General features: G+C 40.5%; 1 protein-coding gene across 3 annotated transcripts in view; it reads left to right on the top strand.

Annotated features, from left to right (window-relative positions):
* The window catches only part of kdm4b (lysine (K)-specific demethylase 4B), a 509,300-nt gene that overhangs the window by 428,426 nt on the left and 64,587 nt on the right, over positions 1-16,287 (top strand). For 2 of the 3 annotated variants that reach the window (XM_060846205.1, XM_060846207.1), the window contains exons 17-18: positions 11,133-11,188; positions 12,940-13,048. In XM_060846205.1, coding sequence (XP_060702188.1) covers positions 11,133-11,188; positions 12,940-13,048 — 165 coding nt within the window. Of the gene's footprint in view, positions 1-11,132; positions 11,189-12,939; positions 13,049-13,307; positions 13,485-16,287 lie in introns of those variants that run through there. The other variant, XM_060846206.1, reaches the window with a different exon arrangement.

Raw genomic sequence — 16,287 nt, 5'->3', positions numbered from 1 at the left:
TTCAAGCTTTCCTACCAGCCACCGACAGACCTAGTCAGTTGAAAAACATAACGTTATAGAATCTCAATTGATTCTGTCTAGTGTAATTTAACAATTTCTTCATGTGCAGAGCATTTATTAATAATTGAAAAACTCCAATTTTTCAGTTGGACTGGATAGAAACTGCCATTATCCCTGTTAATAGAAAACAGTTGGAATTTTGCAGAAGCAGTGCTTCTGCAGTACACCCAATATTCCCTTTCAGTGAATCTGTATGAAATATCTTAATGCCATCTAGAGCCACTTCTAAGACTCTGGTTGAAATGTAACTTGTCACCTTCACAGCAGATGATATCGTGTTCAGTTTTCACTCATTCATTTAAAAGATGAGGGTATTGCTGACATAGCCAGCACATAGCCCATTCATAATTGTCCTCCAACTGACTGACTGTTTCTGAACTGTTCAGTGTCATGAGCAGTTGCTGTGAATCTAGAATTACACCTCGCCAAATACCCTTTAACATAACCTCCATGCTATTGTTCCCATGTTTACAACTATGCAGTAATTTTTGGGTTAAAATTTGAGATAGAGACTCTTTAGATGGCGTTCAAATTCTAGTTCCACAAGTTAATTCATATTGTATGTTATTTAAGAGTTATTAAAACAGAAAATGCTGTAAAAATAACTCAGCAGATTAGGCTGCATCTGTGTAGAAAGAGGAACAGAGTTAATGTTTCAGGCCTTTGACCTTTCATCAGAACTGGAATAGGTTAGGGATAATGTTAGGTTTTGAACAAAGAGTTATTGCGCCAAGTACAAAAGAAATTCTTGTCGATATGGTGGAAGACAGATGGGAATGATAGAAAGATTAGTCCTCCAGTTCCGAAGGGAATAGAGTTTGGACAAAAAAAGAAACCAAAGATGTGCATAATGCAGGTGCACTGTTAACTAAAAGGAAAAGAAACTAAAACAAGCAAAGGAATACAAAAACAAGGATAATGTGAAATTATTAACCTCATCGTTGAGACTGTGAAGGGTCTAATTGAAAGCTTAGAGGATGTGCTATTAATTTCAATAAATAGTGTATCAAAAAGTAATATATTAGTGGATTTGGTAATGCACAAAATTAAATTTTCTTATTCCAAGAATTCCCTTCATATCAATCTTTTCTTCAGATGTTTGATGAAAAATGTTTAAAAATTGAAAATAGATTTCAGTAAAGTGCATTTTATTAAGAATTATTCTATTAACCTTTTGGTCTCTGTGATGTTTGTAAAATAGACAGTTTATGGTTCCTACTGAGGCTTCAGGATGACAGTGTCTCGAATCTTAAAGAAGAAATCATTTTAAATTAACGCTATAGAAGTTGAGTGTTTTGCAAAACTTTGAACTGAGTGGTAAAAAGCACAAAAAATCTTGTATTTAGTTAATATCTTTTAAAAACTTCGAATATAACAGTGATGGAGGTAAATACAAATAATGGACATTCCGAGGGTTTGAACTATTGTCCATTTACTTGCATTTTGGAGCAAATCATCAACCTGCTCGGGTGTGGAAACAACTTCCACACAAATTCTCTGCTTCCAGGAGATTAACATTAAGTGTGATACTAATTCCAATTCCAGTGTTCAGTTTAATCTGCTGTGCTGGATGGTGGACTCAGAGTAGCATGGATCTTGCAGCTGTCCCTGAGATTGCAGACTTGTTTCCAGATTTACTTTTAGATTTCTTGTTATTACAAATACATGAATAAGAAAAATGTCTGGAGGGATATGGACCAAGTGCAGGCGGGTGGGTCTGGTTTCATTTGCGATTATGATTGGCATGGACTGGATGGACCGAAGGGTCTGTTCTCTATAGCTCAATGCTGAAGACACTCACAGTAAAGAAATTCTGTTTGAAGTGTAATATTGTTGCATTTTCTGATCAGCATTTTGCACATATCAAGTTCCCACAAACAGCAATGATAATGACCAGAGATTTTTTTCATTATGTTGAATTAGGGGCAAATATTGACAAAGCCAAGTGCTCGCTGCAGTTGCCATTGCCTTGTTAGGTGGTAATTGTTATGGGTTTAAAAGCTGCATTCTAATGAATGTTGGTAAATTTCTGCAGTGCATTCTATCCGGAGTGGCGGTAGTGGAGGGAGTGGATGGTGGTGGATGTATGCCAATTAAGCAAGCTGCTTTGTCCTGGATGGTGTCAAGCTTCTTACATGTTGATCAAATTAGATTCCTTACAGTATTTAGACAGGCCCTTTGGCCCAGCAAGTCCACACTGACCCTCCAAAGAGTAACCCACCCAGACCCATTCCCCTATCCTATATTTACCCCTGACTAACCCATCTAACACTGTGGACAATTTAGCATGGCCAATTCACCTGGCCACCACATTTTTGGATTATGAGAGGAAAGTGGAGCACCTGGAGGAAACCCATGCACACTGGGAGAGTGTGCAAACTCCACACAGACAGTCACCTCAGGTGGGACTTGAACCCGGGTTCTTAGTGCTATGAGGCAGCAGTGCTAGTCACTGAGTCACCATGGGGTTGTTGGGGTTCCACTCATCCAGGCAAGTGAGGAGTATTCCATCACACTTTTGATTAGTTGCAGATGTTGGCCATGCTTTGGAGAGTCAAGAGCTGAGTTATTTGCTTCAGAATTTCCAATCTTGGGCTTGGTTTTATAGTCACTGCGTACCATGTGGCTGGTCCAGTTAAGTTTCTGGTCAGAGCAACTCCCAAAATGCTCTTAGTGTGGGAGAATCAACAATTGTAATATCGTTGAATGAGAAAGGAGAATTCCTAGAAGTGTGGCACTCCAACCAGAATTCTATCAACAAACACATTGACTTTTACCACCCCCTGAGAAAAAGAACAGGACATGATGTCACCAACCCAAGGAAACCTAAACACACAAATGAAAAGCAGGCCTTATCGCCAGTGCTTCACCGGAGGCTCACTGATGTTACCTAGCATGGTGACAAAACATCTGAAAATGAACCTTCCAGCTCAGTGAGCAAACTTACATCCAGAACCTCAACCTGAGCTACCGATCTTCTGAAAGCTCTCTCCTTTTTATATATTCATTCATGGGATGAGGAAATCTCTGGCTTGACCAGCATTTATTGTCTAGAGGGCAATAAAAATCAACCACACCACTGAGAGTCTGGAATCCCATGCACGCCAGACTAGTTAAGGATGGCCGTTTTCTTCCTAAATGACGTTAGTAAACCAGGTGGGTTATTCAACAATTAACAATGGGTTCACAGTCATCATTAGTCTCTTAATTCCAGATTTTTAAAAAAAATTGAATTCAAATTCCGCCATCTGCCTTGGCAGGATTCAAGTCTGGGTCCCCACAACATCACGTGGGTCTCTGGATTAATAGTCCAGCGATAATACCACCAGGCTATTGCTTCCACTTTTGCGTGGCATGAATGTTACCTGGCACTTGTTATCCCAAATGTAAGTGCCGGTCAGAACCTACAGCCTTCATTTTCTGTGTTCTCAGTCCCATTCCCATTATTGAATAATGAGCAATACCCACTACCGAGCTTATGATGGAGGGAAGGCCATTTGTGAAGCAAATCAAGATGATTGCGCCCAGAGGATTACCCTGAAGAGCTTCTGCGCTGTGATCTTCCTTTGTGCTAGGTATGACTCCTGCTGGTGGAAAGAGTTTCCCCTTATTCACATTGATTTCAGGTTGAGTAGGGCTTCTTGATGCTATACTGTGTCAAATGCTACCTTCCTGTCAATGTCAGTAACTTTCATCTCAGTTCTTGAGTTCATCTGTTTTGATGATATTTGGATCAATCTGTGATGAGGTCTGGGGTTCAGTGGCCCTTGGTAGAACCCCAAGTCAGCATCAATGAGTAAGTTATTGATGAGTAAGTGCCACTCCATAGCACTATTAAAAATTCCTCTGATTGAAAGTACATTGATGGAACAGATTGGATTTGTCCTGCTCTATGATGGATGAAACTTGGAGTTGATGGCAGTATTGTGTTGAAACAGCTTGGCTGGGAAAATGGCTAGTTCTGGAACACCAGCCTTCGGCTTTGCAACCAAAGTCTTTGTTGTGTTCATTATGCTTAGCACTTTCTTTATAGAATGTGTAATGAATAGAATTGACTGCAGCCTGGATACTAGGGAACCTCAGAAAGAAACTGAAATGGAATGTCCACGTGGCCCTTTCAGATGAAGATGGTTGAAAACCCATCAACCAAGTCCTTTTGTATTGGCGTTGGTGTCCACTACAATTGATGAGTAAAATAAAATGAAGAACTGTGGATACTAGAGATCTGAAACAAGCAGAAACAAATTGCTGGAGAAACTCAACAGGTCTGACAGCATCAATTGAGAGAAGAGTTAAATGTTTTGAGTCCAGTGAACCTTCTTCAGAACTGGTGAGGATGTTTGCAGAAACTTGATCAGTTTGTTTTTAATTGTACATCACCATTTACAGCTGGTCTATGCAGGACCACAGACCTTTGGTCTCATCTATTGGCTGTCGGATCTGTTTCTGTCTGGTGCAAGTTGCATCTGTTGTGTTGTGCAGTGTTGCTTATTACATATCTGTTAGACTTCCTGTAGGGATTTCCTCCCAAAATCACATTGTAGCTTCAGAGTTAACCGTGGGCAGCCACTAAGTTGTTTGTAGTACCCATTTTCAAGAAAATTTCAGAGAGCAACATCAGCATCTTAACATGCTGTTCAGAGATGTAGCTAAAGCTTTTGACAGTGAGATTCAGCCTGGCCTGTGACAGTTGCCATCCTTGTCAAAAATCCTACAACTTCTGCATGGCTAGATATGTTTATGTCAATGGCACGATGTCCAGTGCCTTTGCAGTAGCCAGCATCATAAGACAAGTATGTGCCTCTATTCATTTAATGAAGCCAGCAGAGACCAGCATGCTACTGTCAGTATTAAATTACATGCCTCCATGACAATCACTGTATGCAGGTGATTTATCCTAGTTACCATGACATGGAAGACATACAGACTATGGCAAAAATGTTCTTCAGTGCTGCAAAAAAAACATCCGTCTCCAAAATCATGATTTTATTTCAATCTGCACGAGGCGCATGCTTTGAAGCAACAGACAAAACTTGATGCCATCAATATCAATATTAAGAATGATTTTTCTCGGAATTCTTCTGATGATAGTGCCTGTGCATACATCCAGAAAGCAAGTTCTGTCCATGATTGACTCCGTGATCATGTCTGGAAGCAGTAAGGCATTAAACTAAAGATGAATCTTAAACACTGCCAAACTTCCATCCTCACCACATACTGTATGGTATTATATTAGGGTCTGCTGTAGGCACCGCGGCAAAGCTTTAGAATGCTTCCACCACAGATACCTGAGGCATAGCATATCAATTTGACAACAGGGTCAAATCGCAATCAACAAATCCCATTGTGTTTGTGGCAACAGCATAGGAACTGAAAGTTCAACTTAGATGGGCTGGCCATATATCTTGCCAGGGTGATTACTTAATCTGTAAGCAGATCTTCTGTGGGATAGTGTCACTGGAAGAGTGACATCAAGGTGATCAGTACAAATGATACAAGGCCACATTTAAAAACTTTAAATGGTTCTGCATTGCAAGCCACCTATGTTGGGAAGACACTTCACCAACCAGCCCGTAGTATTGCAAGCACTTGCAACTTGGATACACTTAAATAACTAAGCATCCACCATCAGTCCGATTGTTACAGCCTCACCTCATTTCTAATTATGCCTGATGCTGTAGGTGAGAATGAGGTTACAGATTGTGGTTGAACAAATCAGGGCAAAATACACAACCTGTGTGCACGCACTTTGGGACATTCTTGGGCTATCTACGATGCCTGATCACTTTGGACCTGTAATTTTCCCAACATGTGATACAGGCTCAGTTGCAAATATGTTCTTCAGGAGTTGCCCAATTGGTCGGTAGTGATGCTGCTGAGTCACTCTAGTTATACAATTACATTGCCTTTCCAGAATACATTTTGTGTCCTTGCTGCCTTAGCACCTTTTCCAAATGGGTTTTGATGTGGAGCCGTGATCAAGCAGAGCAGTAGCTAGTTTGGACTGCAGTTTTCCTTGTCCCATGTTATTGCCTGATGCATTGAGACTTATTGGGACCCAGGGTTACTGCGCAGAACATCTGCGGCCACTGCATTCCACTTGTACATTGCTGTGTCACCTCTGGAAGCTCCGCCGTCCCAGTGGAATGGGAAGACCAAGCATAGTGATAAAGAAGCCGAGGTCATTGGCTGTAAGACATGATTCTGCAACTTCTGTCTATGGCCGGCTGTTGCTTGGTTAGTCTGTGGGATAGATGTCACAGTATTGGCACCATCTCCCACGCATTAGTGCAATGCACTTCACAGGATCGACAGAGCATGATGTAATTTTGTCATATCCGGTGCCTGTGTTGATGCTGAGTGGTTCGTCTGGTTTTATTCTTAAATGACTTTATGTAGTGGTTTGATACAACAAAGTGACTTTCTGAATCATTTCGTGGGCTAAGTAACAGTCAACCCCATTGCTGTTGGTTTGGAGTCACATGTAAACCAGACAATACAAAAATTATAGTTTTCTTTTCTCAAAGAACAATGTTAAAGTATGTTCATCTTACAGCCTAGTTTTAATTTTAAGATTCTGACCTCTGGTTCTATAGTATTTTGGCTTATCAGAGTGTTCATTAGCATCAGTGAATTTCACGTTACAGTGATGAGCAGACAAAAATGTCAGTACGAAAGATACAAAGAGTGTCTGAGTCATTGCCAAATTAAATACTATACTAGAATAACTGTGACTATAAGTTTAGTACACAGCAATAAGTCAAGAGAAAGCGTCTGTTCCGGACATTTGTTTAATCCCCACTCATTGTATCCAGTCATTTGAGGAAAAAGAAAGTCCTTAAATTCTGTTGGCTTTTGTGGAATGCTGACTGAGAATAAGGTGTAGTTTTTCCTCTTTGAAAATTTCACATAAATCCAGATGTTAATTTTTTTTTCTAATTGAAATAGTACTTCTCAGGTTTTACCCCAGGTAGCATCGAGATTGCCTTTCGTTCGGCTGTGCTTTGCCCTCGATTGCAAAGAGCTAACTAAGCATTTAGTCCAACTCCTTTGCTCTTTGCCAATAATTTTGAAAATGCTCCCACTTCAAATATTTATCCAATTCTCTTTTAAAAGTTATTATTGACCTGTTTCCACCACCCTTTCAACTAGTTCATTACAAGTCCTCGTAACTGGATATATGAAAATGTTGCTCCTTGGGCTACCTCTGGTATTTTTGACAAAAGAGAAGTCCAAGAGGAGTGGAGAGCAGCTAACGTGGTAACACTATTCGAGAATGGTAGCCAGGATAAACCAGGGAACGTTATGCTAGCATGTTTAACATCTATGGTAGGGAAGGTTTTGGCAAATGTACTAAGGAACTGAATTAATCTCCACTTGGAGAGACATGGGTCAATCAACAGTAGTCATAACGGCTTTGACAGGGAGAGATCATGTCTAATGAACTTGATTGAGTTTTCATGGAGGTGACAACGTTTCTACGTAAAGGTGATGCAGTTGATGTAGTCTCCACAGACTTCGGTAAGCTTTTGACAAAATGTTGCATGCAGATTGGTCAAGATGAGTAAGATCAAAATGATTGGATCCAAAATTGGCTTTGTGGCAAGAAGTCAAGGTACTGGTTTGTTTTTTTGTGCCTGGAAGCCTGTGTCCAATGGCATACTACATGCAGGGTTCAGTGCTCAGCTACTCACTGTTTGTAGTTTACATTAATGATCCAGACATGAATGTAGGAGGTTTGATCAGTAAGTACACATACGGCATGAAAATTGGTGGTGTCATAAATAATCTGGAGGATGAGATGGGCCGATTAGATGGTCAGAACAGTGGGAAATTGAGCTTAATCCATAAAACTGAGAGGTGTTGCATTTTGGTAGATCTAACAAGGCAGGGAGTACACAATGAATGGTGGGACCTGAGAAAAACTGAGAATTAGGGGGACGTTGCTGCTTCTCTCCTTAAACCCTTAAAGGCAACAGGGCAGATAAAGACAGTAATAAGAAAGTAGGTGGGATGCTTGCCTTTATTCGGTAAGGCGTTGAATACAAGAAGAGGGAATTGTAGAAAATCTTAGCTGGAATATAGTGTGCAGTTCTGGTCACCATACTATAGGTGAGATATGATTGCATTACAGAGGGTAGAGAGAAGATTCAACAAAATGTTGCCTGGGCTGATATGTTTCACCAGTGAAAGGAGACTACATAGGCTGGCGTTGGTTTTCTTGGCATAGAGAAATGTGAGGAGATACCTGTCTGAAGTCCAAAAATAGGCAAAAGTGGGTACTGCAGATGTGGAGATTACAGTCAATGCTATGGTGCTGGAAAAGCACAGCAGGTCAGGCAGCATCCGAGGAGCAGGAAAATTGACATTTCAGGCATCCTTCCTGATGAAGGACTTTTGCCCGAAATATCGATTTTTCCTGCTCCTTGAGTGCTGCCTGATCTGCTGTGCTTTTAGATTAGATTACTTACAGTGTGGAAACAGGCCCTTTGGCCCAACAAGTCCACACCGACCCGCCGAAGCGCAACCCACCCATACCCCTACATTTACCCCTTACCTAACACTACGGGCAATTTAGCATGGCCAATTCACCTGACCCGCACATCTTTGGACTGTGGGAGGAAACCCACGCAGACACGCGGAGAACGTGCAAACTCCACACAGTCAGTCGCCTGAGTTGGGAATTGAACCCGGGTCTCAGGCGCTGTGAGGCTAACCACTGTGCCACCGTGCCGCCCAGTCTCACAGTCTTGACTGAGGTCTAAAAGTGATGAGCAGCATAGATAGGGTAGCTGTAAAGGAACCTTTCCCCTTTGTGGAGGGGTCAGTATCCCAAAGGGCATTGATTAATGGTAGGGAGTTAGAAGTTTAGAAGGGGTTTGAAGAAAACATTTCCTCCCAGAGGGTGATCAGTGTCTGGAGCTCATTGCGTGAAAGGATGGTTGAGGCATGAGTCCTCTCAGCATTGAAGGGAAGCACTGAAAAAGCATAGCATACAAGGCTAAAGGCAAAACACTGGAAATGGGATTAGAATAGATAGGTGCTCGGTGACCAGTGAGGACACAATGGGCTGCAGTTCCTCAATTTGTGCTGTGCTGTAATTCTAATAACTTTTTAAACTTGTTTCTTCTGGCTACTGATTATCTTGGTGTTTTAAAACTGTTGTATTCATTTACTCTACCAAAATATATTTTTTTTCACCCATTTTCTGCTGTGAGCTCTGCTTTTCTAATAACGTGGTCTCAATTAAATCTTAATCAGCATTGAGAGCATTCCTATTGGAGGAAAAGAGTTGAGGGAGGTGGTCAAAGATATTTTACAAGTTTCACTAATTGGAACCACATTCATTTTCCTTTCAGCGTGCTTCTGCTTAAGGTTTCTTATTTTTCCCTTACTCTGTCACTTCCCTCCCATTCATTTCTGTTGTTCCAGTGATCCCTCCCAGTGATTAACTGGGAAATGCTATGCAGATCCGAGAGTGACACATTTTTTGTCGAAGGGTCTCTTGCTAGCTCTTACTGTGACATTAGGAATCAGTTTTGTCCAAATGTCTATGTACATTCAGATATAGAGCTTCTAATTTTGTCTTTTTGTTAATTTTGTAACATCTAGTCTTGACTGTGTAAGTGTTTATTCTATCTGCCTCAACATGCCATTCCCTGATTTCATTTCACCTATTATTATTTCGCTCTTCAGCCTTTTTTGTTAATAATCCCTCCTGCTTGACACTCTTCCTTGATTTGCTACATGTCTCCCCACCCAGCCCCTATTATGTGGTTTATAGTCCTCTTCTTCCGTAGATTTTTAAATTTGCTACAATACTGGTCTCAACATGTTTCATATGCAGACCGTCTCGAAGACTCAGATCTTACTTTCCCCAAAACTCATGCCAATGCCCCACACCAAAACCCACATCTTATACTACAGTCTTTCAGCCACATATAAGTTTGCTAATCTCTTATTCCCTCTGCCTATTGGTACATGGCTGAAGAAATAATTTCGATTATCATCCTTGAGATTCTGCTCTTCAGTTTGCAGTTTACCACCTCATACTGTCCAAGCAGAGCCTCTTTCCTAGCCATACCTATAACTGCCAACTGGTTCCTCTCCCTTCCACTCCCAAAGTGCTAGCAACCCTGAGCAGATGTCCTGAATCCTGACACAAGATAGGCAATGTAACCTTCTGGACTCCCTTTGCTTTTTGGATCAGTGTCTTATCTCCATTAATTAACACTCACTGTTTGAAAAGCATTCTGAGGTGAGGCATCCGGGTCAATCCACTTATCCTCCCTACAAACCTTGCTTTCATCCACATAAGTGAGCACTTCAAGCTTGTTAGATCATTGTCAAGGCTGAAGCTCCTGTACTACAGTATGTCCCCTTACTCTTTCTCATTACCCGCCTCGCTCATGGTCACACCCGCCCGTCCCTTTCTACAAGTTTCTCCAGAAGCTCCACATCCTTCAGCTGTAACACAGTGCCTGTCCCACTATTGTCAGTGTGCTAATTCATGAAATGTAATTTTGTTAATTTAATCAGTTATCTGAAATGAATTGCTTCTCTTAACCACAATGTTACTGCAGTATTAAATATTGATGCCACTTACAATTGAATGTTATTTACTCCTTGATTAACCAAATAACTGTCTTGTGTAACTATATTAAAATGTTACTGCTTTCTATTTCCAGACCTTCCCTAAGTCTTAGCTAGGCTGTTTACAAACTAGGTCCCACACTGAGCAGGCAACATTGAATCAGCTTACCAGATTTCTGTGGTGTTTTTTATTTTTTTCAAATGGAGCACACACTGTCTCCTAGCAGCTGAGCTTGCCTGCTTCAATTACGTTAGGCAAAGCAAAGGTAAATTTTCTCTCCCACCTCACTGATCTCATACATTTCCCAAGCTCCCAAATTCCACTCTATACCAGCTGTGCTCAAGGTACACATAGTAAAAGCTAATTATTTAAATTTCATTTCATTGTTTTAAATTCCGTTGTGTGAATTCAGATTGAAATCTTCCTGTTAACATTTAATTTCCATTTCTTAAGCTTGAAATTTTATTTCTTATTTCAGGATTGCTGTTTGTGCAATTTGAGAGGTGGGGCACTGAAAAGCACCACAGATAAAAGGTAAAGTAATATTTGTGTTTTGAGACATACTTGAAATACTCCTAGAGTTTTAGATTGATTCATATGTTGTTTAATCGATGATATGCAGGACTATCACTTGATAGTAAAACTTCTGAATTGTATCTCCAGCATTCGATCGACCTTGACTAATTAGGTCATACTTTTCGCTCATGCATCTTTATTGTATCTTGTGCCCTTTGTGTGATGGGTTTACATTCACACTGCTTTTGTTAAATAGTATTTGCACAATTATTATTTTGATCAGGAACAGTACTTGTGTCATTTTTGCAAGTTAAAGTTAAATGGTTAGAATATGGTTTATGTAAGCTTAGTGTTTGTGAGTAGTCCAAAAGTATTTGCCAAACACTGACTTGGCAGTGAACCGCAAGCTGAGTGAGGCCACTGGTTCAGTGGGCATGCTATGGTGCATTAATTTGCATTCAAGACCACAACTGTCTTCGGTATGTAAGAGAGGAAAATTGGTCTGTGATCCTGTTGCTGATCTCTATCCAGTGGCTTTACTGTGCTATATGCATGAAACCTGATGCTCCCCATTAAAATATAATCTAAATATGTGTGTAAATTATTGAACCTTAACATTTGGATATTGCATAGAGATATCAAAGAACTGTGGGTGAAATCATTGTACAATATTTGTTGCCACCAATTTTAATAAAATCATTTATTTTAAATTAAATATTGATTTCAAACAGCAAAGAAATTTCATAAATTTGTATTTTGATGTGATCAAACTCATTGTTACTGTTTGGTAGTGTACTGTTACTTTCATGAGATTATAGAATGGCACAATGCAGAAGGAGACCATCCAGCCTAAGGCTTTTGTGCCATCAATGTGCCTGATCCCAATACCTAATTGTTAACACCCAGACACCCTGTCATTGCTCCATTGAGCTGTCAGGCTGAGAATGAAATTGACCTGTCAGAATAATGGGGTGTAGCCTTGGGGAGAGTCTTTCTTGCCCTGGAGGGTGGCTCACCCAAAGAAGACACTCTTGGATAAATTCACCTGCTAAGTTGCAGTGAAACTATTCTTTACCTTGCTTTAACTTTAAGCTTATGCCCTCATATTCTAAACTTCCCAACAGAGGAAACAAGTTCTCTTGTTTCCAAACGTATTTATCAAATTAAACATCTCAGCTAAATCACCCCTTAATGTTTAAGGGAATACGAGCCTTGCTTATGTAACCTTATGTAACTCTTTAGCTCTAGTACCGTTCTGGTGAATCTGTGCTGCACCCAGTCTATGGCTGATTTATCTTTCCTTCGGTTTAAGAAGCCTCAACCTTTTGGAATCATTTTGTTTAGTGTCTAACAACAAGCCACAAGTCTAACTTCTTATATTGTAATGCCATAATAACCTACATTTTTTAGTTCATTTGAGAGATATGGCATTACTAGCAAAACCAACTTTTATTCCCCATTCTAATTGCCTTTGAGAATTACATTGGTGGTGAGCTACCTTTCTGGCTGCTGTTTGTGCAGTATAAAACAGGCCTTGGTACTTGATTGTTAAGTACTGGTAGTTAAGCCTTGCAGACTTCTGGGATCACTCCTGTAATTTTTAATTGACAGTTAGCATTCAAGTTTTCAATTAACAGCTGCTAACTTGTTTTAAGTAATCTAAAACCAAATATCAATGTAAATTATTCAAATAATTTGAATGGTGGGGGTTATTTTTCTCAAACTGGATGCCTTTCTAATTTCATGCTTGCGCTTGTCTGTCTGTTTAGGTGGGTCCATGTGATCTGCGCAATAGCAGTCCCTGAGGTGAAGTTTTTGAACGTGTTGGAACGGAATCCAGTTGATGTCTCTGGGATTCCAGAGCAGAGACAGAAGTTGGTAAGTGTTATAGGGATCATTACCAATTCTGTTATGTCAGTACTTTTGTATTGTTGCTCTTCCCGGTTTGTTTAAAGTAAGGACAGTGAGGGGAATATGCAAGTCATTTAAAGAAAGGGAGACTTTGAACTTTTAATTTCATTGGCTACATGGCCAAACCTTTCACACTCGGTTGTTTTTGATGCTCATGTTTGTGTATCCCAATTATTATCTACTATTAAGGAAGAATAATTCCAACTTTTTCCCCACTTCTCAACAGCTCAAAACAAAAAAGCCTCCAGTATAAGGCTTGGTATTTGCTGATCCCACTGAAGGTGGTGAAGACAATACAATTAGCCTGTATCATTAGCGCTGTAATGACCAATCAGCATGATTCCTGCTCCTAACTGTAAAGTAGTGAACTCTGTTCATAAGTGCTAACATTTGAAAGAAATGTGCCTCAGTGCGGTTTATTGAATGATTAAAAAATTTAACTACAATGACTATTTGGACCAGCACCTTTAAAGGAAAATGGAATATTAAACAAGTGGTGTTTCATAAACTTAATGAGTTGTTTTCTCTCTTGTATGATTGACAAGGTTGGTTATTTAAGCAGAGAGAATATGTGTGTGCTCTGTAACTGGATTCCTACTCTAGGCCTGGTCCCAATCAGGTACTGGTATACTTCTGTCTCAGCATGAGCTTAATAAAGAGTACTTTGGAGAGTTATCTAATTAGATAACATTTGTAAAATCAGACACAGTTTGGCATTTTCCATCTTTTTTAGTCCCAGAGATCACAGGTGCTGATCTCTGTGGTAAACTTCAGGGTGTTTCAGCATTTACTGGGGTTTGTGAGTTAGCACCTCGTTTTGTAAAGATACCAAGAAGAATGATAAAAACAAACAGTTAGGACCCTTTGGAAATGTGTCCAATATAGAAACTATTTCTCTGTACAGAAAAACTCAAAAAATTATAACTATAAGTTTGCGTGCTATTATCAGCTTTGCACTTCATTGGCAAATTTGACAATTATTTTCTTTGACTAGCATTACCTTGTATAGCAAGGTGATAGCTTAGTCGTATTATCGCTAGACTACTTGTTCAAAGACCCAGGTCATGTTATGGGGACCTGGGTTTGAAACCTGCCATGGTAAATGGTAGAATTTGAATTTAATAAAAATCTGGAATTAAAAGTCAAATGGTAACCAAGCAAACATCGTTAATTGTCATGGAAACCCCATCTTGTTCACTAGTATCCTTGAGGGAAGGAAACTGCCATCCTTACCTGATCTGGCCTACATGTGATTCCAGACCCATTGCACTGTGGATGACTCCCAGCCAGTGATATCCACATCCTGTCAATGAATTTTTAAAAATTATGCCCTGTTATTTTAAAATTGGATAGAATCATACACCTCAGAAACAGACCTTTGGTTTAACTTGTTCATGTCAACCCAGGTTTCCTCCATTTGGCCCATGTTCCTCTAAAGCCTTCCTATCCATGTACCTGTCTAAGTGTCTTTTAAATGTTGTAATTGTACTGGCCTCTACCACTTCTTCTGGCAGCTCGTGTCATATATGCACCACCCTCTGTGGAAAAGGTTGCCCCTCAGGTCTCTCACCTTAAATCTATGCCCTCTAGTTTTGGACTCTCCTACCCTAGCAAAAAGGCCTTTGTTATTCACCTTGCCTCTCAAGATTATATAAATTTCTATAAGGTCACCCCTCAGCCTCCTATGCTCCAGGGGGAAAAGAAAATCACAATCGATCTAGCCTCTCCTTGGATAACTCAAACCTTTCAGTCTTGGTGACACCCTTGTAAATCTTTTTTGCATCCTTTCCAGTTTAGTAACAGCCTTCCTGAAGGTAGGGCAACCAGAATGGTACGCAGTAATCCAAATGTGGCTTTACTCATTCTTGTACAGCTGTAACATGACGTCCCAACTCCTGTTCTCAGTGTTCTGAGCAATCAAGGCAAGCATGCCAAAAGCTGCCTTCGCCTCCCTGTCTACTTGCGATGCTATCTTCAAGGAACTATGTACTTGTATCCCTAGGTGTCTGTTCAACAACACTCCTCAGGGCCCTACAGTTAAGTGTGTAAGTCTCACCTAGTTTGTCTTACCAAAGTGCAAAACCTTGCAGTAATATTAATTATATCCCATCTGTCTTTCCTCGGTCCACTGGCCTAATTGATCAAGATCTCCTTGTCCTGTTCGATAACCTTCTTCACTGTCTACTATACCACCAATTTTGGTGTCATCTGCAAATGTATTAACCATGCCTCCTATATTCATCTACATTGTTTATATAAATGATGAATAGCAGTAGAACTAGCACCAATCTTTATGGCACACTACTTGATCACAGGTCTCACAGTCTGAATAACAACCCTCTACTGCCACCCTGTGTCTCCAAGTGTCAAGCCAATTTTTTTATCCAGTAGGCTAGCTCTCCCTGGATCTCATGCACTATATCCTTACAAGCCAGTCTACCATGCAGAACCTTGTTGAAGGCCTTGCTAATGTCCATGTAGACAAGGTCTGCTGCTGTGTCCTCTTCAAAAATCTCAGTCAAATTTGTGAGACATGATTTCTCATGCACAAAGCCTTGCTGACTATCCCTAATTAATCCTTGCCTTTCCAAACGCATGGAGATCCGTCTCTCAGAATCCCCTCCTGCAACTTACCCACTACTGACTTTAGGCTCACCAGTCTGTAGATGCCTGGCTTTTCCTTGCAGCCTTTCTTAAATAATGGCGCAACATTTGCCACCCTCCAGTATTCTGGCACCTCACCCTTGGCTGTTCATAATGCAAATATTACCACTAGGGTCATGCTGTATCTGAACTCTCTCTTTATCTCGCTTTTGAAAGCCTTCTACTTGCCAGGCATCCCTTTACCTGAAAACAGCCACAGGAGATTCCTGCTTACTTCCCCTGGTGATCACCCATCTTCCTGACTGAACCTGCGGTACCTCCCTGAAGTTACTATCAATCCCACTGTCTGCTTCCTGTATGATTTTCAGTGCTTCCAACTCCTGCTCCAATTGATCCATACAGTCTTGAGAGGAGCTACAGCCACTTCCTGCAGACATAGTTGCCAAGGACACTTGACTGCTCCCTGATCTCCCACATCTGTCACAGGGAGCATTGCAGTCCACTGACTGCTATCTCTGCACTTCTAAAGACTAGAGGACTTACAGGGAAAATAAAGATCTTACCATGACTATATTTTGTTGCTGCTTACCCTCCTCAATGAA

The sequence above is a fragment of the Hemiscyllium ocellatum genome, chromosome 28 (assembly GCF_020745735.1).
Source record: "Hemiscyllium ocellatum isolate sHemOce1 chromosome 28, sHemOce1.pat.X.cur, whole genome shotgun sequence".
Taxonomy (NCBI): domain Eukaryota; kingdom Metazoa; phylum Chordata; class Chondrichthyes; order Orectolobiformes; family Hemiscylliidae; genus Hemiscyllium; species Hemiscyllium ocellatum.
The sequence above is the reverse complement of the archived record's forward strand: the minus strand, read 5'-3'. Positions and strand labels throughout refer to the sequence as shown.